The 27,790-nt window shown below is 36.8% G+C and overlaps 1 protein-coding gene across 1 annotated transcript in view; it reads right to left on the reverse strand.

The window, feature by feature from the left end:
- The window catches only part of LOC140156642 (U3 small nucleolar RNA-associated protein 14 homolog A-like), a 47,962-nt gene that overhangs the window by 4,581 nt on the left and 15,591 nt on the right, over positions 1 to 27,790 (reverse strand). Inside the window, 7 exon segments of the mRNA XM_072179577.1 lie at positions 3,353 to 3,452; positions 8,112 to 8,362; positions 9,951 to 10,126; positions 10,129 to 10,576; positions 19,790 to 19,867; positions 25,466 to 25,589; positions 26,062 to 26,156. Coding sequence (XP_072035678.1) covers positions 3,353 to 3,452; positions 8,112 to 8,362; positions 9,951 to 10,126; positions 10,129 to 10,576; positions 19,790 to 19,867; positions 25,466 to 25,589; positions 26,062 to 26,156 — 1,272 coding nt within the window.

Below are 27,790 nucleotides of genomic sequence, written 5' to 3' on the forward strand. Positions count from 1 at the left end.
GAACTACAGCGCCCTCACGGTTCATAATTGGTACAATGATGACCCATGACCCTTGATGTATTCTATATTAGCAGCATCCCCAGAAGTCTAAGTCTAAAGGCTTTAAAAAGCAAAATAGGTACGACCTATATTAACACAGTGTAGCGCAATAGGTAGTATTTTGTTAGCTGAATCGTACGTCAAGGAAACTAATCACTTAACAAAAACTCCCTTAAAAGGGAATGTGTAGGCATTTCAATTTTTGATTTTGGACCACCTCAAAAGGTTGTCATGATGGGACAAGGGGTGTGGTTGGTTAAGGGGTGGGATATTAGAGAGCGTGGTCCAGTCTGGTGGTGTTTTAGAGAGAGTGAGGGTCTGATGGGGTATAGAGAGAGTGAAGGCTTGGTAGGGTATTAGAGAGAGTGCGTTCCAGTCTGGTGGTGTTTTAGAGCGAGTGAGTGTCTGGTGGAGTATAGAGAGAGTGAGGGTCTGGTGGGGTATTAGAGAGAGTGTGGTCCAGTCTGGTTTTAGAGAGTGTGTGTATAGTGGAGTATAAGAGAGAGTGAAGGCTTGGTGGGGTATTAGAGAGAGTATGGGTCAGTCTGGTGATGTTTCAGAGCGAATGAGTGTCTGATGGAGTATAAGAGAGAGTGAAGGCTTCGTGGGGTATTAGAGAGAGTATGGGTCAGTCTGGTGATGTTTTAGAGCGAGTGAGTGTCTGATGGAGTATAAGAGAGAGTGAGGGTCTGGTGGGTATTAGAGAGAGTGAGGGTCTGGTGGGGTAGAGAGAGTGTGGTCCAGGCTTGTGGTGTTTCAGAGAGAGTGATGGTCTGGTGGAGTATAAGAGAGAGTGAGGGTCTGATGGGGTATAAGAGAGAGTGTGGTACAATCTGGTGGTGTTTTAGAGAGAGTGATGGTCTGATGGTGGTATAAATGAGAGTGAAGGCTTGGTAGGGTATTAGAGAGAGTGTGGGCCAGTCCAGTGTTATGAGCATTACATGTATATCAAATGAAAGCTTAAAACAAGTGCTTTCACATGGTGCTCACCAAGTTTTCGTTTGTGAATAGGGGAAGGGGGTTAGGTGTGGTCACGGGCATAGATATTCGTGTTTGGTAAAACACATTACAGTGGCATCTAGTTTGTTTGTTCTTTCCCTTCCGATAGCAAAAAAACTGGGTTTGGTTAGGGTTAATAGGAAGATGTTATATAATCTATGTCGTGCCTTCTATACCTTTACATGTGAAGTGTAGAAATAAACCTGGGGTGTATCAGTGGCGTACCGTGGCCGCCCCAACCCCGGGGGGCTGAAGAAAATTCAATTTTGCCACCCCTTCCTCAACAGCCCGAAAAGGTTGCCCCAATTTTTTCTCGGTCGTTTGAAAAAGTGAAGAGCAAAAAAAAAAAAAAAAAAAAGGTTTCAGGTGCTAGCACCCTAAAAGCAGCACATTTTGATGTAGAGTACCATTTTTCCAAAAATTTTTATGCTTTATCAAATTTTTTCGCCCCTTTTTTATTTACTATTTCTTTTTGCCGCCCCTTCGTTTATGCCGCCCTGTTTTTGCCACCCTTGTCTTCCGCTGCCCTTCATTTTGCCGCCCCCTGCTTTTACCCCAGGGGCTGACGCCTCAAAGCCCCCAAAAAATGTGCAGTGCTTTCACACACGTTTGCGTCACATAGGATTGATTGATTTTACGGGCAGGTTGATGGATTTTTATTTGGTTCTATTTTCCAAGATTTTTAGTGACAATTTTGTTATAAAAACAGCAAAAATCACATGTTTTTATCTTCTTGTGTATGAAATAAAAATTCAGGGCTTGTGCATTAGATGCATCAACATCAGCGTGTGTGCATTATTTTGTCTAATTTCTCTGTCAACAAGTAATATGCGTTCATTAACCTATAACTCAAGCTCAATTTTGCAATTTTTTTGCAATTTTTGCGCTTTACGCATGCAACTCAGCTACCGCAACAGTAAAACACACAAATATGTTCTTTTAATGTATAGGTCTATGTAAGAAAACTCAAAATCACAAAATTAAAAACAACCAATGTAGTTCAAAATCGGCAGTGCACGAAAAATTACCACTTTTACAGTAATATTTATTAAAGGGGAGGGACTCAGGGATGAAAACAAGCATTGACATAATTTCCTGAAACTGCTTAAAAATTTCCTGTAAATGTGTATTTCCCTATACTTTGTACAGGGAGGATCCAAGCAAAATTTCTTGAAATCAGGAAACTTCCTGAAGATTTACATCCCTGAAGGGACTGGTTTATCGATAGGCCTGAGGGAACAACATCCCAGCAAACAAACATTTTTAAAACATTTGCAACAGGTTATAAATTATGTTGGGTAAAAACGTTTTTATAACATTAAAAAGGCTTTGCATGAAAACACACTACAATAACATTTTTACTTTGTTGTTTAAATATTATTATAAAATATTTTTTGGAAACATTTTTTGCAAAATATTCTGTCAACACTCAAATATCATTATATTAGAATATCCTGTAGTGAGTTTTCAAAAATGTTTTAGAATGGTATGAAAACGTTTTTATACCCTTTATATAACTCCATGTTTAAACATTTTCTGGCAACCTTTTCTAACCTTTTGCGAATAATGTCAAAAATATTTTTTGTTAGCTGGAATATGAACACTTCACTATTCCTTAGCCTTTTGTCTGATTTGGTGTGAATTATAAAATCACAGGTCCTCAAATTATGTATATTGTAACAGTGACAAGTGGGGAATGGTCAGAGTGGGGGTTGCTACTCTTCCCACACAAAGAGTCTGATTTACCTTCCCAGCACTACAGACCGAAAAAGCAGACCACAAAACAATTAAGGTACCAAGCCACTGTTTAGTTTTAACATATTATTTGTTCTTTTCAATTTGAAAAGATTTCCTGCAGGAAGGGGGTGCTTAGATTTAGGATGTGTCCTCAATGGGTTCAAAAAAGGTACCTTGGCATCACTAAAATAGTGAACATTATCCCTTTGCAGAATGATTCAATTTACTGCAATTTCCTACATGAACCCTTCTGGCATGGATGTTGAGGACTTGTGCAGATATTATCTGAACACACAGACAGACAGACACCCACCCACACAGACAGACACCACCCCCACATACAAGCAGACTCACCTGATGCATAGCAACATGTTTATCTCTCTTTTCATTGATGATAACACACAGACAGACACCCCGACACCCACCCACACAGACAGACACCCCCCCCACATACAAGCAGACTCACCTGATGCATAGCAACATGTTTATCTCTCTTTTCATTGATGATAACACACAGACAGACACCCCGACACCCACCCACACAGACAGACACCCCCCCACATACAAGCAGACTCACCTGATGCATAGCAACATGTTTATCTCTCTTTTCATTGATGATAACATGATGTAGGTTATCATCCTTTCTTGGTTTGGCAGGTGGAGCCTTTACAATGAATCTGTGTAGAAAAGACAAACGAAAGATAGCAATGTGAACACCACCAAGGTTGTCAAAAATTTCGGCCCAATTTACGGGTCAAAATATCGAAAAGTCACCCAATTTTTTTCTTAAGCGTTGGTTTCTATGGGGCAGGAAACTATCAGAAGTCGCGGGAGCCGATGTTGAAAAGTCCCGCTGGTTTTTTTCTTAACTGTTGGTTTCTATGACATGGGGAATTATCTGAACTCATGGTAGCCGATGTTGAAAATTCCCCCTATTTTTTTCTTAACTGTTGGTTTCTATGGGGCAGGAAACTATCGGATGTTGAAAAGTCCCCCTGTTTTCTTCTTAACCATTGGTTTCTATGGGGCAGGAAGTTCTCAAAAGTCGCTGGGAAAATCTTCAAAAGTTGCCCATTTGGGCTAAAAAATCACAGGATTGGCAACCGTGAACACTACCTCAAAGCACCTCAGATTCAGATTCAGATTCAACTTTATTTAGCCACGGTGGGCCCACTTCAACCCTAGGTTGTTCTTCCTTGGGGCCGTGGATACAAATTACAGTACTAACAAATATTTAACAAAACATGTTTACAAGAGATATGTTATACAAAATATCAAAAGAATTGTTAAGAGATACAAAAGATCATATAAACTTATATTAGGTTACCTTGTAAAACTGTTTACAAGCAATGCAATACTTCATAAAAATATCAAATGAATTGTTAAGAGATACAAAACATCATAAAACTTATAACATACAAGGGGAAAATGAAACTAGAAGGCTATATATTTGTACACAAATACGGCTATACCCGCATGTTATCGGTGTACCCAAACTTATAGTCCTTATTTGCAGAGGACTTAAAATAAAGAAATTGCATGTGTAAAAAGTGAAAGTCCAAGTCACAAGCTTTAATTGAATGTAGGTTGCACTGTCGTAGCACTTAAAATAAAGAAATTGTAAAAAGTCCCCTCCCAGGGGAGTCGTCTCTCTTACTCTCCATAGGTTGCTGTTGTCAGTCTCTCTTACTCACAGTGAGGCTATGCAATATGATTCAGGGGAAACTATTCCAGAGGGAGTATGTAAATTAAATAGAACAGCCATTTCAGAGGGAGTATGTAAATTAAATGGAACAGCCTTTTTGGGGGCATTTCAGAGGGAGTATGTAAATTAAATGGAACAGCCAATGGGTATGTAATTTAACTGGAACAGCCTTAACGCTTCACGCTGGTATTTTCAATTATGATATAATCGATCTGTTTGTTTAGTCCTACATGTGTGGGGTGGATGGGTGTGTGGGTGTTAGTAACAATATTATTCTCAGGCGCTATCTGTGTACAAATTCTGAGCCCGGAAGCTGCTTTCTTTGATGAGAAACGGCCCGCCCTTTGTTTTAACAATTGGGGCCCTGGGGCCCATAATATTTGACTTATGAGACCTATGCACATAATTATGTTGATGTATAATTTTCTAGTGCTATCAGTAGGCTCAAGCTGGCCACTGTAGCTACTTTATTTACTGAGTAACGGCCGGCCCTATGTATTAGCGTTTGGGGCCCTGGGGCCCATATTATGTGACATATGGGGATTATATATACCTTTGACAATATAATACTAAAGACCTATCTGTGTACCAAATCTGAACCCTGTAGCTACTTTATTTGCTGAGAAACGACCGGCCCTTTGTTTTAACATTTGGGGCCCTGGGGCCCAATATATATGACTTATGGGGCTCATGTACATATGCTGAAGTATGATTCTCAAGTGCTATCAGTAGACTCAAGCTGGCCACTGTAGCTACTTTATTTACTGAGTAACGGCCGGCCCTATGTTTTAGCGTTTGGGGCCCTGGGGCCCATATTATGTGACATACTGGGATTATATATACCTATGACAATATAATACTAAAGACCTATCTGTGTACCAAATCTGAACCCTGTAGCTACTTTATTTGCTGAGAAAGCGACCGGCCCTTTGTTTTAACAGTTGGGGCCCTGGGGCCCAATATATATGACTTATGGGGCTCATGTACATATGTTGAAGTATGATTCTCAAGTACTATCAGTAGACTCAAGCTGGCCACTGTAGCTACTTTATTTACTGAGTAACGGCCGGCCCTATGTTTTAGCGTTTGGGGCCCTGGGGCCCATATTATGTGACATTTGGGGATTATATATACCTATGACAATATAATACTAAAGACCTATCTGTGTACCAAATCTGAACCCTGTAGCTACTTTATTTGCTGAGAAACGGCCGGCCCTTTGTTTTAACATTTGGGCCCCTGGGGCCCCCAGCCTTGTACATCTGGGGCCAAAATGGGCAAAAGGCACATCTACAACTTAGGGCCCATACATATGCCACATATGAGCCCTAGTGATCTTGTACATTTAGAGCTAGGCTTGTCAATCTGTTGCACCATAATTTAACATTTGGGCCCCTGGGGCCCATAATATATAACATATGGGGCTCTTTTATATTTGTAAATATAGAGTACCCCTAGGGCTATCAGTGTACCAACTCAGGGCCCTGAGGCTGCTTCATTTGATGAGAAATGACGTGCTTTGTATTTTCACATTTGGGCCCCTGGGGCCCGTGACCTTTGACCTCTGGGGCCAAGATGGGCAAAAGGCACTTCTACGGGTAAGGCACATAAGTGTACCACATATGGGCCCCAGGGCCTTTGTAGTTTTAGCGCTAGCCTTGACAGAATGATGTGTTTGATGGAGAAGGAGGAAAAGAAGAAGGAGAAGAAACCACAGGATGGGAAGATACCCTGCATGCTATTGCATGCGGGTATAAGAATTTATAAACTTATAAACAAAAACTGAAAAGAATTAAAATGAAACATCTTTCAGCATATTTTTGAAAGTAAATAAATTAGGTGAATCTGTGACCCTATCATCAAGACTATTCCATAAGATTGCACCTCTATATGATAAGCTACATTTTTTGAAATCAGTTTTAGGCTGTGGGATGAAAACATTATTTTTACTTTGCCGAAAATTGTATTTATTATTAGAAAATGAGGAAACAGTTGAAAGGTAAGGAGGTGCTAAGTTATTCAAAATTTTATAAATCCAAATTGAGGTATTATACTGATGTCTGTGAGAAAGTGGCTTCCAATTGAGCTGATCTAGGACAATAGCACTGGAGGTATCCCATGGAGCTCCACAAATAATGCGAGCAGCTCTGTTTTGGATAATTTGTAATCTCTTTGCTATAGACATACCACAATTTCCCCAAACAACATTACAATATTCAAGGTGAGGAAGTACAATTGCATTATAAACCATATTCAAAATATCTGTAGAAATAAAATTAGATTTACATTTCTTCAACATAAACAAACCTTTGAGAGATTTCTTACGAACTTGATCAATTTGCTGATTCCATGTCAATGTGTCATCAATGATGACACCTAAATGTTTACATTCATTAACTTGTTTAATATTAGCACCATTTATAGTTACAGAAACATCGTGAATATCATCTTTAACAGATTGCAAACGCTGCCTAGATCCTATGAGCATGAATTCAGATTTATCAGTGTTAAGACTAAGTTTGTTGCTTTTCAGCCAATTACTTATTATGTTAAGATCCTCATTTATACAATTCATGATTTCCTCACCACCTATGAAGGACTGGTGGAAAGCATGGTGTTAGCTAGCCACCTGTCCACTTGTCATTTTGGATATTAGGTTCTGTGATGGAAAACATGACAAATTGCAAGCATTTTCAAAATAGTTCAAAAAAGAACCAGTTTGATCTTTGTAAAGGTAAAATGTAAAATTTGTTTATTTTTACAAACTTTGAAGGAAAATTTTGTGTTATTTTGTAAAATGAAGATATGAAAGTGACAGTAATGAATGAGGTTAATAATGTTGCATCGGTAATATGTCGGGCATTATGAAAAATCTAAACATTTGCTTTGGACCTCGGAAAAACCACTCGGGGTGAGTGGATATTCCTTGGTTCCAAAGACAAAATGTTTAGATTTCACACACTGCCCTCCAAATAATCAATGCACAGTATTAACCTCTAATTAATGGACTATTGCAGTTGAAATCCATACACCCCCTATGGAAGACATGACCTTAATCTCCCACACAGGGAGTGACAGGGAGTGTGAATTTCAAATGGGGTTATCTGAATGGAAGATGAATTAGGGATTCAATCATGTTTCACCGTTGTTCATCACCGGACGCGAGTTGTTAATCGGTGATGAACAACGGTGAAACATGATTGAATCCTTTCAACTAATGAAACAAGCTAAAGATATCCAATTTACATGATTCTTTCATTCGGAATGTCCGTTTGTCATTGCCACTCAACCTTACAAGAAGATTGCGGTATTTCTCTGTTGATATTAGCAATCAAATTAAAGAATAAAGCAGTATTATTTCATGTATTTAGCTGCTACCGCCAAAGAGATCTCGTTCATGTTTATGCATACATTCCAGACATGACGGATTTTACGCGCTCATGCGTAACGCGTACGCATAACCTTGCGTTCGCGTATACGCTACTGGACTGTGGATTCATCACGGATTAACAATGCTTGGCTCCTGTACAAAGGTATAGGAAGAGTTGTTGAATGGAAAATGAAGGTCATGTCTTCCAAAGGGGGTGCATGGATTTCAAAGAAGAGCCAAATGCTAGGAATAACTTTTTACCTCTTCTTGTTCTTAGATGGCTTCACTCCATGACCTCCCCAGTCTCCCCATCCAGGCAGCGTCAGATCAACATCCTTTGGTGCATCTTCATCCATCTTCTTAGCCTTCTCCTCCTGGAACTCATCAACAACGTCATCATCCGCAAATGCTTGCTGGATGTTCATCCTCTGCTCCTGAATCTCTGTCATCTCCTCATCTTCCATAAGATTAGGAGCCAAGGCATTCATTTCCTTTGGTTGGATTGTAAATACCTTATTTGGATCAATAAATACCATATTAGGATCAATAAATACCATATTAGGATCAATAAATACCTTACTAGGATCAATAAATACCTTATTAGGATTAATAAACACCATATTAGGATCAATAAATACCATATTAGGATCAATAAATACCATATTAGGATCAATAAATACCTTATTAGGATCAATAAATACCATATTAGGATCAATAAATACCATATTAGGATCAATAAATACCATATTAGGATCAATAAACACCATATTAGGATCAATAAATACCATATTAGGATCAACAAATACCATATTAGGATCAATAAATACCATATTAGGATCAATAAATACCATATTAGGATCAATAAATACCATATTAGGATCAATAAATACCATATTAGGATCTTATTAGGATCAATAAATTATAAATACCTTATTAGGTAGGGTCAATAAATACCATATTAGGATCAATAAACACTAATATCTTATTAGGATCAACAAATACATTATTAGGATAAATAAATACCTTATTAGGATTAATAAACACCTTATTAGGATCAATAAATATCTTATTAGGATTAATAAATATCTTATTAGGATCAATAAATATCTTATTAGGATCAATAAATATCTTATTAGGATCAATAAACACCTTATTAGGATCAATAAATATCTTATTAGGTCAATAAATACCTTATTAGGATCAATAAATATCTTATTAGGATCAATAAATATCTTATTAGGTCAATAAATACCTTATTAGGATCAACAAATACCATATTAGGATCAATAAATACCATATTAGGATCAATAAATACCATATTAGGATCAATAAATACCATATTAGGATCTTATTAGGATCAATAAATTATAAATACCTTATTAGGTAGGGTCAATAAATACCATATTAGGATCAATAAACACTAATATCTTATTAGGATCAACAAATACATTATTAGGATAAATAAATACCTTATTAGGATTAATAAACACCTTATTAGGATCAATAAATATCTTATTAGGATTAATAAATATCTTATTAGGATCAATAAATATCTTATTAGGATCAATAAATATCTTATTAGGATCAATAAACACCTTATTAGGATCAATAAATATCTTATTAGGTCAATAAATACCTTATTAGGATCAATAAATATCTTATTAGGATCAATAAATATCTTATTAGGTCAATAAATACCTTATTAGGATCAACAAATACCATATTAGGATCAATAAATACCTTATTAGGTAGGGTCAATAAATACCATATTAGGATCAATAAATACCTTATTAGGATCAATAAATATCTTATTAGGATCAATAAATACCTTATTAGGATCAATAAATATCTTATTAGGATCAATAAATATCTTATTAGGATCAATAAATATCTTATTAGGATCAATAAATACCTTATTAGGATCAATAAATATCTTATTAGGATCAATAAATATCTTATTAGGATCAATAAATACCTTATTAGGATCAATAAACACCATATTAGGATCAATAAATATCTTATTAGGATCAACAAATACCTTATTAGGATCAATAAATATCTTATTAGGATCAATAAATATCTTATTAGGTCAATAAATACCTTATTAGGATCAATATGCTTGTGTTTCTTTTCCTTTTCTCTCTTTTCTTCAATGACAACATCAACTTTTGCAGTGCTCTTAGTAGGCACTTTGGATTCATTATCGTTATCCGATTCCCAGTTCTCGTTCAACTTCTCTAAAGTTTGTCGTCGTTCCAAACCTTCTGCAATCAATCCTCATCATCTAACTCTGACCATTCATCATCATCAGCATCAATAGTCCGTCCTGTTTTCTTAGCGATAATAGCATCTATATCACTTTTTGTGATGCCATTCTTGTAATTGTCACTATCATCATCATTTTCAGAATCACTTGAGTCTGATACCACATTTACATCTTCTTTATCATCAGCAACAACTGGCTGTAACGTTGGAAATAACGATGATCCACCGTCATCATTATTCTGATCATCTTTCTTGTTTAATTTACGTTTCGCAGAAGGATCAAACCATGGATTATTGACATCAGTTACTGTTGAGTTTAAAGTATCATTGTTCTCGGTGTCATCATCGCTGATTAGTTCATTTTTGGCCGATTCGTCTTCATTATCACTCATGTTTGCGTCGGCGATCTTCTGAGTAAGGTCCCGACTTTTTTGGAGTTGCTCTTGGAGTAGCTCTCTTGCCTGTAACACAACAAACAAATATTTATTAATAGTTATATATGCTGGGAGGAAAGTCTTTGTGAAGAAACCTTTTCAGAGTCTTGCCTATAATAGCAACTTTTCTTAAACATGTAATAAAGTTCCTGCAATATTATCGGTTCTTAGTCGTGTGATATGACACGATATAACACACTTTAGCGTGTGTGTGTTGATGCGATACTTGTATGCGCTATTTGAACCAATCAGAGGTGCATAGCAACAACGGGACTGATCGATTCTAAGCCCTAAGTAATTCCCTGTAAAATTTTGTATACTTATATTTATTTGAATTGAAGTGTTTAAGAATGAGAATAAAGGTATTGTTTTTAGCTGCTGCCATGCATCTATCGTCTCATATAACACACGACATCATTATTTTTGGTGCCAAACAATTCAGTTTCGCTTCATTGTTTTACTTAAAATAATGATATCCCTCGTGTTATATGAAATGATAGATGCATGGCAGCGGCTAAAAACAATACATTTATTCTCTAAATGTAGTTTATATGACACCATCACAGCATTTTAAAGGAGTATTTTGTGATTCTATCACCCTCTTTTTATGACATTTTTCAGTAGATATCCACAAAAAAAGCTTCTTCCCAAAATTTCAGTTGATTCTGATTTTGTGATTGCAAGTTACTACGTATGCATGATTATGTGTATTACCTGCTCCATTGGCCACTCTGTTGTTATTTTGTGTTTTAATTTTGTTTTGTTAACCAGAACGTAAATCAATAAATATTATGTAGCCAGAGGTCCAGTGGTATAAAAATCTCAACTTTTTTTAGAAAAGTGGGGGGATGAGCCTGTGGATCATGAAATGCCCCTTTAATTCAGAGAACTGCCTTTATCATTTAATGATTACCAACTCAAAATTACATGATAAGTAATGCTACGGCAAATCCACCATATTGGTTCATCGCTCATGGGGGCCACTAAATGTACCTCTAGCATTTAATGACAAGAGCCAGAAATTGAGCAATAATTTGTGTCTTTTAGTTTGAGTGTTTCAAAGGTTTGCGCATGCCGCTAATTTGCGTCAGATGTCACTGTCAGTCAAATTACCTACGACCCTCAACTGGTTAATAGCACGAAAAAGGAAGGTTGATTCATCTGGTGCCAATAGGAGAAAAGGAATCGCAGAAAATGGTGAAAAATTAAGTACTTTTACAAGACAAAAAGCTTCTTACTGTGAAGACCTAACTTTTGACAGTTTGTGTATTTGAACCTAATTTATCTTTTGGTACAAGTTTGCTGAACCAAGTTGCAGTAGGTAATAAATAACGACCATATTACCTCTCATGACAGGTCCTGTATTCAATTTCATCTGTGATTTTGATGTTAGGTGTAACTTTATGCCACCAAAGTAAGCATGTTGCAAAAACAAAAGGATCAATGTCATGCCCATATTCACTCAAATTGATAAATTAACACTGGTTTTGTTGTTCTACATCCGGTAAAATGATATGGTATAATATACTGATATTGTTATACTCTATTCTGCGATTTATTCCTAATATGCAAAATAAAATAAATTCATATTGAATGAGCCGCTGTTCTTAAAAGCTAACTTCTTTGTAAATTACATTTAGCATTTTCCACATGCTCAGGTGTTGAAATTTTGTTAACATGAAACAGGATACTTGAATATTACACATAATCTGAACAGACAAAGTTGGCAGTGTGGAATTACTTCATACATCAACCATGGACAGAGTATATGAATTACTATATATATGCTGAATGCCACGCCTGTGTGCTGCATTCAACCAGTATCGCAAAATGAGCCGAGTCGTTGTGTAGAAGCAGTGAATGAAGAAGAATTAGGATTTTGTGAGATCTACCCAAATCTGTACTGATTACCATACCATTATTGTGAAATGAGCAGTGCTGTTATGTACATGTACAAGTAATATCAAAATACTTCTGAATTTTGGATTTTGCTATCTCCTGACTGCCACATGCATGTTTTATATTCAACAACTATAGTAAGAGGAGCAGTCACGGTGTGTAGCTGAGGTGAATGAAGAGGTAGGATTTTGTGTGATTTACTTGGCCAATTTATACGCTGATTGCCACACCCACATTTCACATTTAACTGTTACTGTCAAAGGACCTGTGTCTCCCAGGCACTGTCTTTATGTACAGGGTGAATTTTTGTATGTTGCGTGATCTAATTTGACCAATTTGGATTTTGGATACCGTTATCTATTGACTGCCACACCCGTGTTTCATATTCAACCATTATTGTGAGAGGAGCAGTGATAGGAGGTGAGTGAAGGGGAATAAGGATTTTGGATATTGTTAGAGTCACTTCGGCCAATTTATGCGCTGACTTTCAAATGCATGTTTTGCTGTGAGAGGACAAGTAACTTTATGTTAAGAGAGCAGATTGAAAAGAGTTTTTTTGTTAGCTGTCATCTACTTACTGCCACAGCCATATTTGCTATCGTTATTGCAATTTACGAGATTTAACGGATTTCGGATGTTGTGTGATCTACTTTGACTAATTTATGCGCTGATTGCCACACCAGTGTTTCACATTCGACTATTATTGAATTTTGGATTTTGTTATATCTACTGACTGCCACATGCATATTTCATGGAGTGTACACTCATTTATGTCACCAAGAACTCATATTTGAAACAGTCTACCACATCACATTAAATCCAGTCCATCTCTGTGTGTCTTCATCAAGCCTAAAACTCATTTGATGTAAACTGAACTTGACCTTTGAACTCTTCATATTGGTTTTGTAATTTTACATAATATGTACATGTATCTTGTACTAATTTTGTGTATTTATTAAGTTGTTTTGCCTTTGTTGTACAAAACTTTTTAGTAAGTTCATAAATCTGCTACTGTTTAGCATCTTGGTTTTCTGCACCATAACTGTGGCACTGGTGAGTGTTTCCAGTCAACAGATAATAAGTTTCTTTGTTATTGTACACAACTTTTTTGTATGTGTGTTACTGTTTTGTTTTCTGCGCTTAATTTAAGCACCTCTCCCCATCCCCGGGGTCCCCATCTACTGCAGGTGAATTTTGGTGCATTACAAAGTGCTATAATTTTTGTTGTTACATTAATTTTTGTGTGTCACAAGAACAGTGTTGTTGTGCATAAGTAATATTATTTCTCTGCGTACTGGCCTTAGGCTTCAACATAAAAAGTCCCTAGTTCTGAAATATATTCCCAAAATATCAAGAGCTGTCTCAAAAACCAGTGAAACAATACCAGGCTTCTTTGTACTCATTCTAATGCATTTTTCATGCTGATTCCATATAAAGTCATGCATTTGTAAAATTCTGAAATTTAAAAAGAAAATTTGGATTGTCTTCTGCAGTTGCCATCCGTGTGGAGAGGGTTAAAAAAAGAGCTAGGATTTTATTTATAAAGGGTTCAAGCTTGTGTTTACAGGCCGGAGTGTGTCTCTCTATTTAATTGATTTGGGGCCAGTCACATTCCAGCACATAATCCACCAAGTTAAGTATATGCGCTGAATAGAACACTGCTGTTTCTTATTCACCCATTATTGTGAGAGGGTAGAGTTTAGTGTTCAGATTTTTCCCCATATCTTTGCCTGGATATCACTACCACTATGTCTTGGCTTGGTTACAGTGAAATCTCAGTGTGGATCCTGGTGCTATTCTTTACAGTGCTTTGTAATAACACTGTTGCAGATGATCATCCAGAGCACATATCCATAACATGTGTAGAGGAGGATATTACCAACTGGTGGAATGATTATAAATACTATGAATCAGGTGGTAATGGTACAAAATGTCACATCCACTGTCCCTTACACTGTACCTGTATCCTTGGTAACTACATAGTATCAAGCAACTGTTCTAATGGAGACATATCTAAAACTACAATCCCATACCCATCTGATGTGAGCTATCTGAGCTGGGCTGACAACACATTGTATGGTGTCAAACCAAAAACATTCTCTATGTTTGCTGATATATTAGATGGATTACATCTAAACAATATCAGCCTCCGGTACATTGAGCAAGGAGTGTTTGATGGGTTAACTATTCTGAGGTACCTATTCCTACAAGAAAATAATCTTACTGATATTACACCTGGTGTATTCAGTGAGTTGACAAGCTTGGAATATTTATACCTTTCAAGCAATAATATTACTGATATTACACCTGGTGTATTCAGTGAGTTGACAAGCTTGGAAGGGTTACACCTTTCAAGCAATAATTTAAATAAGATTACACCTGGTGTATTCAGTGAGTTGACAAGCTTGGAATGGTTAGACCTTTCAAGCAATAATCTTACTGATATTACACCTGGTGTATTCAGTGAGTTGACAAGCTTGCAATTGTTAAACCTTTCAAGCAATAATCTCAGGGATATTACACCTGGTGCATTCAGTGAGTTGACAAGGTTGTTGTTTTTAGACCTTTCAAGCAATAATCTAAATGATATTACACCTGGTGTATTCAGTGAGTTGACAAGCTTGAGACAGTTATACCTTTCAAGCAATAATCTTACTGTTATTACACCTGGTGTATTCAGTGAGTTGACAAGCTTGAGACAGTTAAACCTTTCAAGCAATAATCTTACTGATATTACACTTGGTGCATTCAGTGAGTTGACAAGGTTGTATATGTTATACCTTTCAAGCAATAATCTTAATCAAATTACACCTGGTGTATTCAGTGAGTTGACAAGCTTGGGATGGTTATACCTTTCAAGCAATAATTTAAATGATATTACACCTGGTGTATTCAGTGAGTTGACAAGCTTGGTAACGTTAGACCTTTCAAGCAATAATCTCAGGGATATTACACTTGGTGTATTCAGTGAGTTGACAAGATTGTTGCGGTTTGATCTCTCCAACAATCATCTTTCTGTGTTAAAGCCTGGCACTTTCAGTAAATCATTCAGTCAATTGTTACCATCACATTATGAAGAATGGGTTGATACATTACGCCTGACATTGTCACACAATGACCTTTCCAATTTACATTCTGGAACATTTCGATATCAAACCAATATCAGATATCTTGATATTGATCACAACCAATTGCAGTTCCTTCCACAAGATATATTTCACAACCAGAGCCAGTTGCGACATCTGGATCTGTCGGGAAATAAATTGACTAGGATTCCTGCTGAGTTGTTCTTTCATTGTTTACATTTGGAAAGAGTTGACTTGCTTGACAATCCACTTTTGTGGATTGAGCCAAATGCTTTTGTAGGGCTGCTGAATGAAACAGATTTAATTGTAAGTGACCCTTCTATCTGTTGTTTTACATTGGCTAATTGTATATGTGACAAAGCTCCATCTCCATTCCTCACATGCAAACGTTTGTTGCCATATTTTGGCCTTCGAATAGCAGTATGGTTGGTATGTGCTCTTGCTATACTTGGAAATAGTTTGGCTTGTTATGTTAAATACAAGCATAAACAACAAAGTAATAAGGTCCAATCCTTGCTGATCACAAATCTGTCAATATCTGATTTCTGTATGGGTATATATCTGATCATATTAGTTTCAGCAGACATGTATTACACACATTATTTTCCATCATTTTCTGAATCGTGGAGATCTAATATGTTGTGTAGAATAGCTGGTGCCTTGTCTGTATTATCCAGTGAGGCATCAGCTTTCTTCATAACACTGATCACTATTGATAGGTTTCTGGGGGTGAAGTACACATTCAGGTATCAAATAAGCACTAAACTTTCCCGTGTTATGGTTGCCCTGCTATGGTTTATAGCATTAGGTATTAGCATAGCAACATTGGCATTATCACAAGGCAATCCTGATATCTATGCAGTCTCAGAAATTTGTGTGGGTTTACCCATTTCAAGAACAATTTCTCATACTATAAATAAGACATTGATACATCAAGATACATGGTCAGATACCTCGTCAGTTGTTGATGAGTTTACATTAACATATTCCTCTGTTGTACGTACAGGGAGCAAGGCAGCTATGTACTTCTCAATTGCCATATTCACAGTCCTTAATCTGGCATGCTTTTTTGTTGTAGGTTATTGTTATGTGGCTATTTTTATCTCTGCCAGGGAAACAGCTAGGAGAGCTGGTCGTTCTGCCAATTTAAAAGAGGAACTCAGAATGGCTATGAAAGTCTATCTCTTAGTCTTTACAGATCTTTGTTGCTGGGTTCCAATAGGCGTATTGTCCATCCTGGTCCAAGCTGGGGCAGTAGAGGTCAACCCAATTGCCTATGTCTGGATAGCAATATTTGTCTTACCATTCAATTCCGCCATTAACCCTTTCTTGTATACTTTGGCTTCTTTTATTTCAAGCAGCAGGTTATGCAGCAAACGAAAGAATCAGCAAGAAAATATTCCTCTTGGGGTAATCAGGGGATCATAGAGAGTTAATAAAATATGTGATGCGATCAAGCAAAATCAGTCGAAACTCGGGAAATATTATATTTTCAGTTTCTTATAGGATAGTAAAAAGCATTAATACAAAGCTGGATTTTGCAGAAAACCCCATTGTAATTGAACAACCAGTTCCAAAGATATGAGTAATTAAAGAGTTACCAAAACAAGAAGAAACAAAAGGAAATATTTTCTTTGTTTGCCTATATCTCAAAATCAATAATTCCGATTTCCGACTGATTTTGATTGACCGCATCACAAATTAAGATGTGAATAAATTATGATACTGTCTGTGATTAAATATCACATGATCAATTTGGTTAGAAATTTGATTAACTGAAATTTCAAACACTTGATATTTAATCTACAGGTGACATGATCATTAATCATATTTTAACTTAATTATAGTCATGTTTTAAATAAAGTTGCTCAGTTTAGGATAATGATATCAAATGAACAATTGATTAAAATCTCAACTTGTAAATCTAAACTGTGCGATGATCATTTACAAATTTTAATTGAATTACTGTCAAGCTACTACATTTATTATATCACATGACCAATTGATTTCCAATTTGATTAACTGAAACTTTACAAACTTGTAAATATAATATGTTAACATATTTTAATTGAATTAATGTCAACTACACATAGTTTATAAATGTATGACTTTGAAATTGAACTTATTTTGATGAATTGTGCAAGTTTTGCTTAGTTTTACTCAGATGTCAGGGGGCACCAAATCGACAAAAAAGATGCCATTCCTACACCCCTCATCTAAGATATTCTCGGTGGGGTTAGGCGCGCCAATTTTGTTTCTTGCCCCGGCACTACCAACCCTAGTTACGCCATTGGGTTTGTGGTTGTGTGTGAGGTGGGTAGGTGCATTGATGTGGTTGTACATGTGCAAGTGAGCAATATGTTTAATAAATAAAATTTACTTGCTTGTGTCATTTTTCAGTGTATTAGCTTAGAATAATGGTATTTAATGTTTTGAATTTGTTATTATAAATGCACATGATTTTAACTTGACTTTAATCATTGTATTTCAATATATCTTCTCCTTATAGGAGCCTACTGTGTAGTTGATGTTTGTTTGATGTTCTGGTTTTTGAAAAAGCTTTGTAGCTACCCTGGGATGGACTGTTCCAGTTGAAATCCATACACCCCCTGTAGAAGACATGACGTTAATATCCTACACAGGGAGTATGAATCACAAATAGGGTTACCTGAATGGATAGCTCCATTTGAAATTCTCACTCCATGTGTGGGAGATTAAGGTCATATCTTCCATAGGGGTATGAATGTCAACTGGAATAGCCCATTGTCATGAATCACATGGTAACCTGTTAATAAAAAATACTAGCTATGTATTCTATTGGACTCTTGATTTACAATATTGTCAGTGATAAAGATAACAAATTAAAGAGGAAAAAAGAAAAGAAAAGTCATGTTTGTGTTGTTCTCTTATTTGTCTTGTTCTTCACTTGTCAGAAACATATAATGGGCTATTCCAGTTGAATCCATACAACCCTGTATGGAAGACATGACCTTAATCTCCCACACAGGGGGTGTAGATTTTAAATGGAGCTACCCGTAACCTCATTTAAAATTCACACCCTCCATGTGGGAGATTAAGGTCATGTGTTCCATACAGTGGGGGTGTATGGATTTCAACTGGAATAACCCAATTACATACATTTGGGGAGTGGGCCATCAGGCCAGCAGACAATTTTAACCTCCCTCCCCTCCTGAAATTCCAAATGCAATATGCCACTACCACGGTACCTGGACCCTACCTGCCCTTAGGTCCTTCTTATAAGGGTCCTAATATGGAAGCCCTCTCTTGTCAGTCAATATGCTCTGGTCATGGACGAAAAAGATAACAGACTACATACAAGTAGTCAAAGTTTCAGCATCACCCGATAATGAGGGCCGATTGTTCCATGAAATGCGACAGGCAAAACTGCTATGCACGTACCGCGTATTTTTATGGTCTATCACGTAATCGCGAATGCACGCAACACTCTATATGCAAAGGCACACAACGCTGGTGAAGAAGAAAAATGCATTGCACATTGTTTTTCAATTTCTGAAGAGCTTTGAGTCCAACTATTTAATTAAGATGGCCTAATCTCATACACTGTATATACATATTGAAAAAATTATTTTGCCCAAATTTCAACTCATATATTGAATACACAGAATTTTAACAAGAAGTTTTAGGAAATTGCCTTAGTTGTTGATTGAACAGATTCATCAGGATCGGTATAGTAAACTAGTTAAAAAAGTTCTTTGTATCTGATCCAGAATGTTCACTTACTTGTGTACGTTTCAACAACACTTGTTGATAAAGCCAACAGGTGTTGTTGAAACATACACAAGTAAGTGAACATTCTGGATCAGATACAAAGAACTTTGTTAACCTGCCTTAGTTGTTTATTTCCTAGAATTTACTCCGAGTGTAATGTACACTTCCTGGCAGAGAAGAACAGCACTTGTTTACATCTTGAGAGCGTACTCAGTGTAAACACAGAAGTGGGGTTCTAATTGGCTCATTCAATCATCTGGCAATCATAACAATCTCATTGGTCGATTACGCGTCAGAGATGCGATTGGCGCAGAGCGACGCTCATCAAAGCCCGGTATTTGTCGCTCATTAACAGGGCATGTGCGTCCTACCAGAGCAAGAAAATGCAGTACTTCTCTGTAAGCTAGTGTAATTGTATGTTCAAAATGCACTTCTGTGTCTCTATCCCCACTGGTCAATTTAGCAAAAATAACAACTTATACAGTAACTATGATAACTGACTCACCTCTTTGTTGTATTTCCCAAATCGGATCTGTGTTTTGGCCCATTTACCTGTGTTCTTATGTTTCAAACTCATTCGTTCCTGAAAGAAAACAAAATGGGATTCAATAATGAAGAAGTTTTGAGGGTACTGATCAGAAATTTTGGGTCCAACACCCGGGTCAAACCTGGAGCATACAAACATATTAATGGGCTATTCCATTTAAAATCTACACAACCCCTGTGGAAGATTTAGCTAAAGTCTTCTAGGGGGAGTATGAGCTTTGAATATTGAAAATTGGGTAACTTCCATTTGAAATACTCACTCCAGGTGTGGAAGATATAGATAGAGTCATTATACATGGGGAGTATGAGTTTCAAAATGATTAACTCTGGCCAATTACATTTGAAAAACATACTCCCCCTTTGGGAGATATTTCCAAAATCTCAATTTCAACTGGAATCGCCCAATAATTATGTCATTTGTCAATAGAGCATTTAGATAATAGGAGTAAGCCCTGTGTATGTATCACACAGTCACTCACTGATCGATTCACTTGACTGGTTCAAGAACCTATTATTGTATACTTTGTATTGCTAACCAACTTGGCTGGATGTTTCGATGAAACTACAGATCAGTCAAAATTGATTAATTCAATGGTATCATCCAAGGTCTGTGCAACTTTGGAATTGGATCAATGAAAAGTCTATGGCCATAAGTGTGTGACCGTGTAGTAAATAGAGGATTTAATCAAGTAAAGTGTGATAACGTCAGTGTTTTCAATGCAAGGCATTGATTGGCAGTGGCAAAGGGGGCATTCAGCCGCACCTTACACTCCTAATCAAACTCGATTCGGGGGAACTGAAAAACCTGGCACCCCACTTTCAATGTGTTGATTGGAATGCCTCCACCGGCCCATGAGGCAATATAAATTCGGAAAGATGTAAATGGCAAACTGCACGAGCGGTAAACAAACATAACCTCAAATGACCTTTGACCTCCGTATGTAACCTTGGATACCACCAATACATGAAGGTACCCATAATGCAGCTACAACCCAAGTTTGATATAAAATTGGATCGATTGAGCCCATATTTATTGGTCGAGCTATGAGTTTTAAAAATATAGGAAACTCATAGCAAGACCAATACATAGTGGGTGAAAAGCATCCAATTTTATCATTATCATTATTATGTGTTGGGTCCAATATTTTCACTCACTTGGATTCATCAAAACATAATAATGGTTGCATTAGGATTTAAACTGTTCATATGAGACCAAATGTTAACAAAAGGTTGTAAATAATGGTATTTTACAAGTTGACCTCAAATGAAATTTGACCTCAGTATATGACCTTGGAACACGACCAATAGCTGAGGGTTCACATATAGTGCAACTACGACCTAAGTTTGATAAAAAATTGGATCGATTGAGCCCATATTTATTGGTCGAGCTACGAGTTTTAAAATATTGGACGAGACGTAGTCAAGTCCAATATCTGAAAACTCATAGCGAGACCAATAAATATTGGGCGTAAAGCATCCAATTTTATCATTATGTTTTGGATCCAATATTTTCACACACTTAGATTAATAGATTCATCAAAAAGACTATGCCATAGTCGATTTTTGATAAATAAAAATATGTTATTTGATCATGATGAACGCATTCAGTTGAACTCGAAATTATACTGATATTATTTTATCAAAATACTAGTAATAGTGGTTATGAAAAAGTTTATATGATTATATTAGTGACAGTAACAGTAAAGTATACGTATAGGCTTATTGAATGCAACATAATGGCACTTCAATACTGAACAGTTCTGATTTTAGAATCTACCAGTTTTATAATCGCGAAAGCCCGATTTAAAAATCGACTATGAACACTGCATTTGTAACAGGACTTTGACCGGGAACTTAGTCCCTAACACACACTGTCAATCATATTCGTTTATCAATCCAACTTAACCGCACTCACAAAGCCTGTACATACAAGATGCGCTCATGCACCTAGTACACAAAGCGCCGCATAGTCCACTTGGGAAGCCAACAAACAGAGGGAGTACGGTGACTAAAAAGATCAGATGTGAAAATCTATCAATTGTGCACAAATTAATTAAATCAGTGTTTTAAGAGTATGCACAATGGGCAAGTGGACTACGGAGTAGACCCTCCCTCGGGTCCATGGAGAACGACTGGTAATGTAGATTACAGAGCATTAAAAATCAACCCAATACATGGACCCTCCCAGTCTGTAAGCAATTTGCCTTCCAGCTCCCAGCATTTTGTGGGAGTTCACTTTTACGGATTTGGAGTCACGCAATCTTTCTATATACATGTACCACGTCCATGTTTTCACTACATTAACGTTTGTGTAAGCGACTAAAACAACGATATTGTATCCGACCAATCAACGCAGCTTGGCAGCGGGGATATTTGAAAAGGCTTCCTAGCTAAATAATGTGCAAACATTTGCAAACCCGCACGCGATAATATACATAATATGGACAATAGGCCTAAGTCCGAGTCAGTGGTTGCTTTTTTATTATTGCAGCGTACCATGGGTCTATCGGACGCGTGCCACTTGAGCTCAATACCTCTCAGTTGTTGACAAGTGTCCCATCCGATCTTGCGTCACATCCCGCGGCATAGCTTTGTGCTACCATATTTGAATTGAAACTGGGGTGGGGCTTTCGTAATTGACATCGGAAACAATGTGCTTCGTTGAACGAATATTTGGAAGGGAGATCTCTAACAGATTGGACCAGTCTCGGAATCAACGCTCAATGGACTTTAGCGTTCACTTATAATCGAGTATATTTCTATATTGCTGCATGGTTGACTGTGGTGGGTGTAATTAGTGGCGTCGATTTGTGGATGAAGAGGAATGGGTTTTGGCATTGAACAAAATAAGGGGGGGGTTACAGGACTTTGTCATTTTTTTCATAGGGCATTATGTAATTATTTATTGTTACATTATCCAGAGATGGAACCGAACCGAGACTGGGGGCCAGTCTAACTATGGAGAAGTCTAAAGTAATGGCTGCATTAGGATTTAAGTTCATATGAGACCAAATTAAACCAAGTCGTAAGTGTTAATCTAGATACAGAAGGACCATACGGTCGACGGAAGAAGGGGGTCAGAAAAATTTACTCATATTAAGTCTGTCACATTCCTATGATAAACTTATTCCCCCAGTGCAGTAAAAAATCAGTACTTCTACTTAAGAAAAAAAGCTTAATTAAATAATATGCATATTTCACCAATTTTGTCCGGCTACAAATACATGTTTTGTAACATATGGGTATGCCATTCCTTTTTCCTTCCAGATTTCGTAAAATGAGATTGTCAACAGAGTTATCTTGATAATATATGCATACTTGCCAACATTAAATTGGAAAATCAAAAATAAGGACAAACTTATGCGAAATGATTTTAGAAGCAGGAAGAAGCTGGAAAAATATATCCTAATTGAGATTTTTTGACAAAAGTCACTTTTCAATACAGTATGACTACATTGACCGAGAGGAAGAAAGTTTACTACAATCAAAAATTTAGGGAAAACAAATGAAACACATATGAGACACATGATGAAGCTTCATTTAACTTATATAATGAAAATTAACACCGGCCTGTCCATCAGTGACGGGTTTGTCTTCCACCATTTGAGTTCAGTTTCAACATCAAATTTGATGTGATAATATTGAGTAAAGCTGCAATAACACTTAGTGTTGTTGTAATGATACTGAGTGTTGTTGCAATAACATGAGTCTTGTTTTTGGTACTAGCTTGTTCCCCACTTCCTTTGTGGTTGACTTTTCTCTTCATCATCATGATCATAAATCAATTTAAAATAAAGTGGTAGATTCCCAAATCTGTATTTTTTGGTGAATTGAAGGTACACCTATAGACGTGTACGTTACTTGTTTACTAATTTACTGACCACCCTTATGGTCTTAAAATGGACATATCTCAAAAAGCCACAAAGGTATGACCCACAAGAAAAAAGTTAGAAATACAATAAAAACACCGGGGGTTCTCGAGCCAACATATCATATTAAAAGCCGACTCCACCCCAGCTAATTAATTTAAGTATTCAGGCTTGTCATATTTAGGCCATATACAATAATTACTAATTTTGATCAGAAACAACATGCAAAGAAGCTGGCGCAAACATTAACACAAAAGTTCATATTACGGGCCACCATTTTATGGGCCGACTCCACCCTGACATTTGTTTAATAAGCTGCTATAACTTTGGAAGTATATGTGCTATATTAAAAGTTCAGGTACCTTGGGGAAATGTGGGAAACTCCCGCTGGAGAGCTGTTTTCAAAATGGCCACCAATAAAACCATTGAATGACATCCTAGAGCCATAGTGTCTACTGATGGGACATATGTGCCCATCCACCACAAACTGGTCGTAAAGTCGGCATTTTTCATTTTTAGATACAATCAAAAATAGTATATGGATTGCTATGTAAAATATATTAGGAATTTGACCTTTGATGAACCATAACTTCACTTCCAGATGTCCGATGAAGCTGGTTGAGGTGTCATTTTAAAGCTGAAAGTGCATTCTTTCAAACTCTGCAAGAAACAGAAAATTTTCTAGAGCCGACTTTACTACCACTTTGTGGTGGACGGTCACATATTGACTGATTCTGATCAAAATTGTCTCACATTATTCTGCTTGGACCAACATTTTAAGCAATGAATAGTTTGCCATATCTCAGGTGTTTCGTTACCTTGGTTACATGGTCACAAATGTCAAGGTTGACAGGATATAAGGGCCTTTATATAATTACCCAGAAAGGAAAGAAAACCAAAAGTTAGATAATAATTTCATATAAACTGAACATTGCATATTGCAATTCATTACGCTAATACCATTTTGAGGGACACAGGATGAAGCATCATATAATGTTACATGTAACACCAATTTCAAAGCTAGCTGAGATTGTAATCGACCCTGCTATAATGATAACATGTCAGTCATAAATCTTTTGTTTATAATTTTGTTGATCAACATCATTGTCCATTAAAGTATAATTAGTTACAAGTTGTGAGGTGGTGATTACAGTTTTCTGGTTCAGGTTTCAATTGACTTGTTGAACCAACCAGTGCCAAGCAATTTGTGCAGAATTAAATTGTAAATTGCCCAGAAAAATTGCAAATTGTGCGGGAAAAATAGCAAAATATAAATAAACACATTTAGCCCAATTTAAACTTGAGTTTACATTATACCTATAACCAAGGCTTTTCTTTCATATTCTTGAGCAAAATATGTAGTAAACCACATATTTTGCTGAAACTTGGCTGAAATATGAATAATGTGATGAAAAATTGAATTACACAGAAAAATCAAATTGGGTGGAGAAAACAAATTTGCGAAAAATTGTTGGGCCAGGGTAACAAGCAGACATGCCACGGTGGAAAGTCATCAATTTAAGTACTTTCATAAGTTAACTTTTTAGCAAAGTTCCTGATGTTAGAATTAAAGGAATAATTATAGTCATTTAAAGAGTTACAACTAGATTGGTTTAGGATATGGATTTTGTTCATTCTTACATACAATGTCAAATATTGTATTTGGATGAGTTTTACACAGTGTATTATTTAAAGAAAACCAAAATAATCCCAATAAAATAATACTATTTCTAAGCCCTAACACCTCAAAGGCTAAGACCAAATACCTCAGCTCTTGATTTTTCCATTTTCATCAGCAATTCCTGGGCTTCTTCTGGGTTGCTTTCTATCATTGTTGCAAGTTTTTTAGATTCTTCTTTAGCTTTGGATTTGCGTTGGATTCGATGGTATCTGCAAACAGGGGGTAAAAATATTACTGTAAAAGTAGACATGTATCATCAGGAATACACCCAAATGTATTAGAAATACACCCAAATGTATTAGGAATACGCCTAAATGTATCAGCAATACACCCAAATGCATCAGGAATACACCCAAGTGTATCTGGAATACACCCAAATGTATCACGAATACACCCAAATGTATCACGAATACACCCAAATGTACTAGGAATACACCCAAATGTATTAGAAATACACCCAAATGTATCCGGAATACAACCAAGTGTATCTGGAATACATTCAAATGTATCATGATACACCCAAATGTATTAGAAATACACCCAAGTGAATCAGGAATACACCCAAATCCATCAGGAATACAGTTAAATATATCAGAACTAGTTTACATGGGAAATAAAATACCCCCATGCCCTGTCATGGAGCCACCACTGCAAGCAATAAGATATAGAAAGACAACTTACTTTTTACTCTTGATCTTTTTCTGTCGTCTACACTTGGCTTCATAGTAAGACTGCAAGGCTCTGTACTTCTGTAACTCAGCTCGTCTCTCTTGTGCCTGCAATAATATATATATGATATATCAATGATAATCAATAGAGGTAGTCATTATGACATCAACGCCGCCATCTTGTGGGTACCGAGTGCCTTGTTGCTAAGATCACCACGTTGACGCTTGACTGAAGAGGTGTGTCACACGCTGCGACTTCCGCATAATCGGGGGCGTAATGTCATAACGCATGACATGCAGAACGGCAGTACCCACAAGACGGCGGAAAAGGCCGGCGGCCTCTATAAATCAACTAATGTAAAAGTGGAAATTTTCACGCTACATTTATTTTCATGCTTTTCGCGTTCCAAGCTGCCACCGCGAAGATAACACCTCACAAATATATTCCTATTGTGTATAAGGCAATGTAAGGAAACTTAGAATCACGAATTTAAAAACAAGGGAAACAGTTCAAAATTGGCAAACCACAAAAAATTTATTGCGCAAAAATAATCACTATTACAGTATCCAATAATTTCTGAAGAAAATCAATATATCCAAGCTGCCAATAATGAAAAAAAGTATCGAAAAATGGGGAAAAAAGGACTGAAATTGAGTAATTGTCCAGGCCATGCATGTGATGATATCGTACTACTGGGGTCCCAAGGAGAAAGGCTTTCCATGCCAGCAACGAAAGGAAAAACAGAGGGATGAACTAATAGCAGATGGTTATCAATGTATGCATGAATGTAGAAGATAATGAGCAAAATTGGGAGGAAAAGTGATTTATTGATTTTATCGATGTTGAATGGTCAATATATTGATTTTTTTATATCCTGACATCGACGGTCCTTACAGTAGAAATATAAACGTGAGGATAACACACTGCGAAGTACACAAAATATCATGATAATTTGTAGTCACTGAACACTTTATTTTTGTATCCCAATTTTGATCAATTTTGTTTGTTTGGTAAAGAAAGACTGTTTGAAATACTAGGACACAAACATGACACAGTCTAGATTTAAGATGCAAATACAAAAGTTGCAAATTACTCCATTGGATGCCTTATTCATTTGTACACAAAGAACTAGCACTATGCTTTCAATTAATTAGAACATTAAAATGAAACATTTGATTTTGTTCTTTCCTTGGGTTTTGATCACCGTTTCATCTCACCTGATTTCTTTCAACAAATGATGTCATATGCTGGTTTCATACTTTTCTGCCACTTGCCGCTTTGCCGCTCTGAAGATGATTTTACTTCACTGCGCAATCTCACCAAAAACGCTAGCGGTGACCAGCGGCAAGCCGATATATCGATCACTCCACCGCTTTGCCGCCGCGGCAGCACCGCTGGGAGTTGAATTCAAGTCAACTCGGAGCGGTGCCGCTCTGACGTATGAGAACAAAATACGATTCTGGAGCGGTGCTGAGCAGCAAGAGTGGCTTTCAGAGTCATGCCGCTGCCGCTCAGCGGTGTGCCGCTCCGCTTGCAGAAAAGTACAAGCGGCATGATGAAGCGTCATGCCGCTCAGCGGCAAGCGGCAGAAAGTATGAAACCAGCTTTAAATTGTTTGATTGGCGTAATATAAAAAAGAATTAGGGTAGGTCGGTCAGCAATTTTTTTTCCACACAAGCGGTCAATTGCATATGATAAAGGCCTTGGAACTTTTTTGTTTCTTTTTTTCAAATTTCCTTTT

This window comes from Amphiura filiformis, chromosome 7 (assembly GCF_039555335.1).
Source record: "Amphiura filiformis chromosome 7, Afil_fr2py, whole genome shotgun sequence".
Classification (NCBI taxonomy): domain Eukaryota; kingdom Metazoa; phylum Echinodermata; class Ophiuroidea; order Amphilepidida; family Amphiuridae; genus Amphiura; species Amphiura filiformis.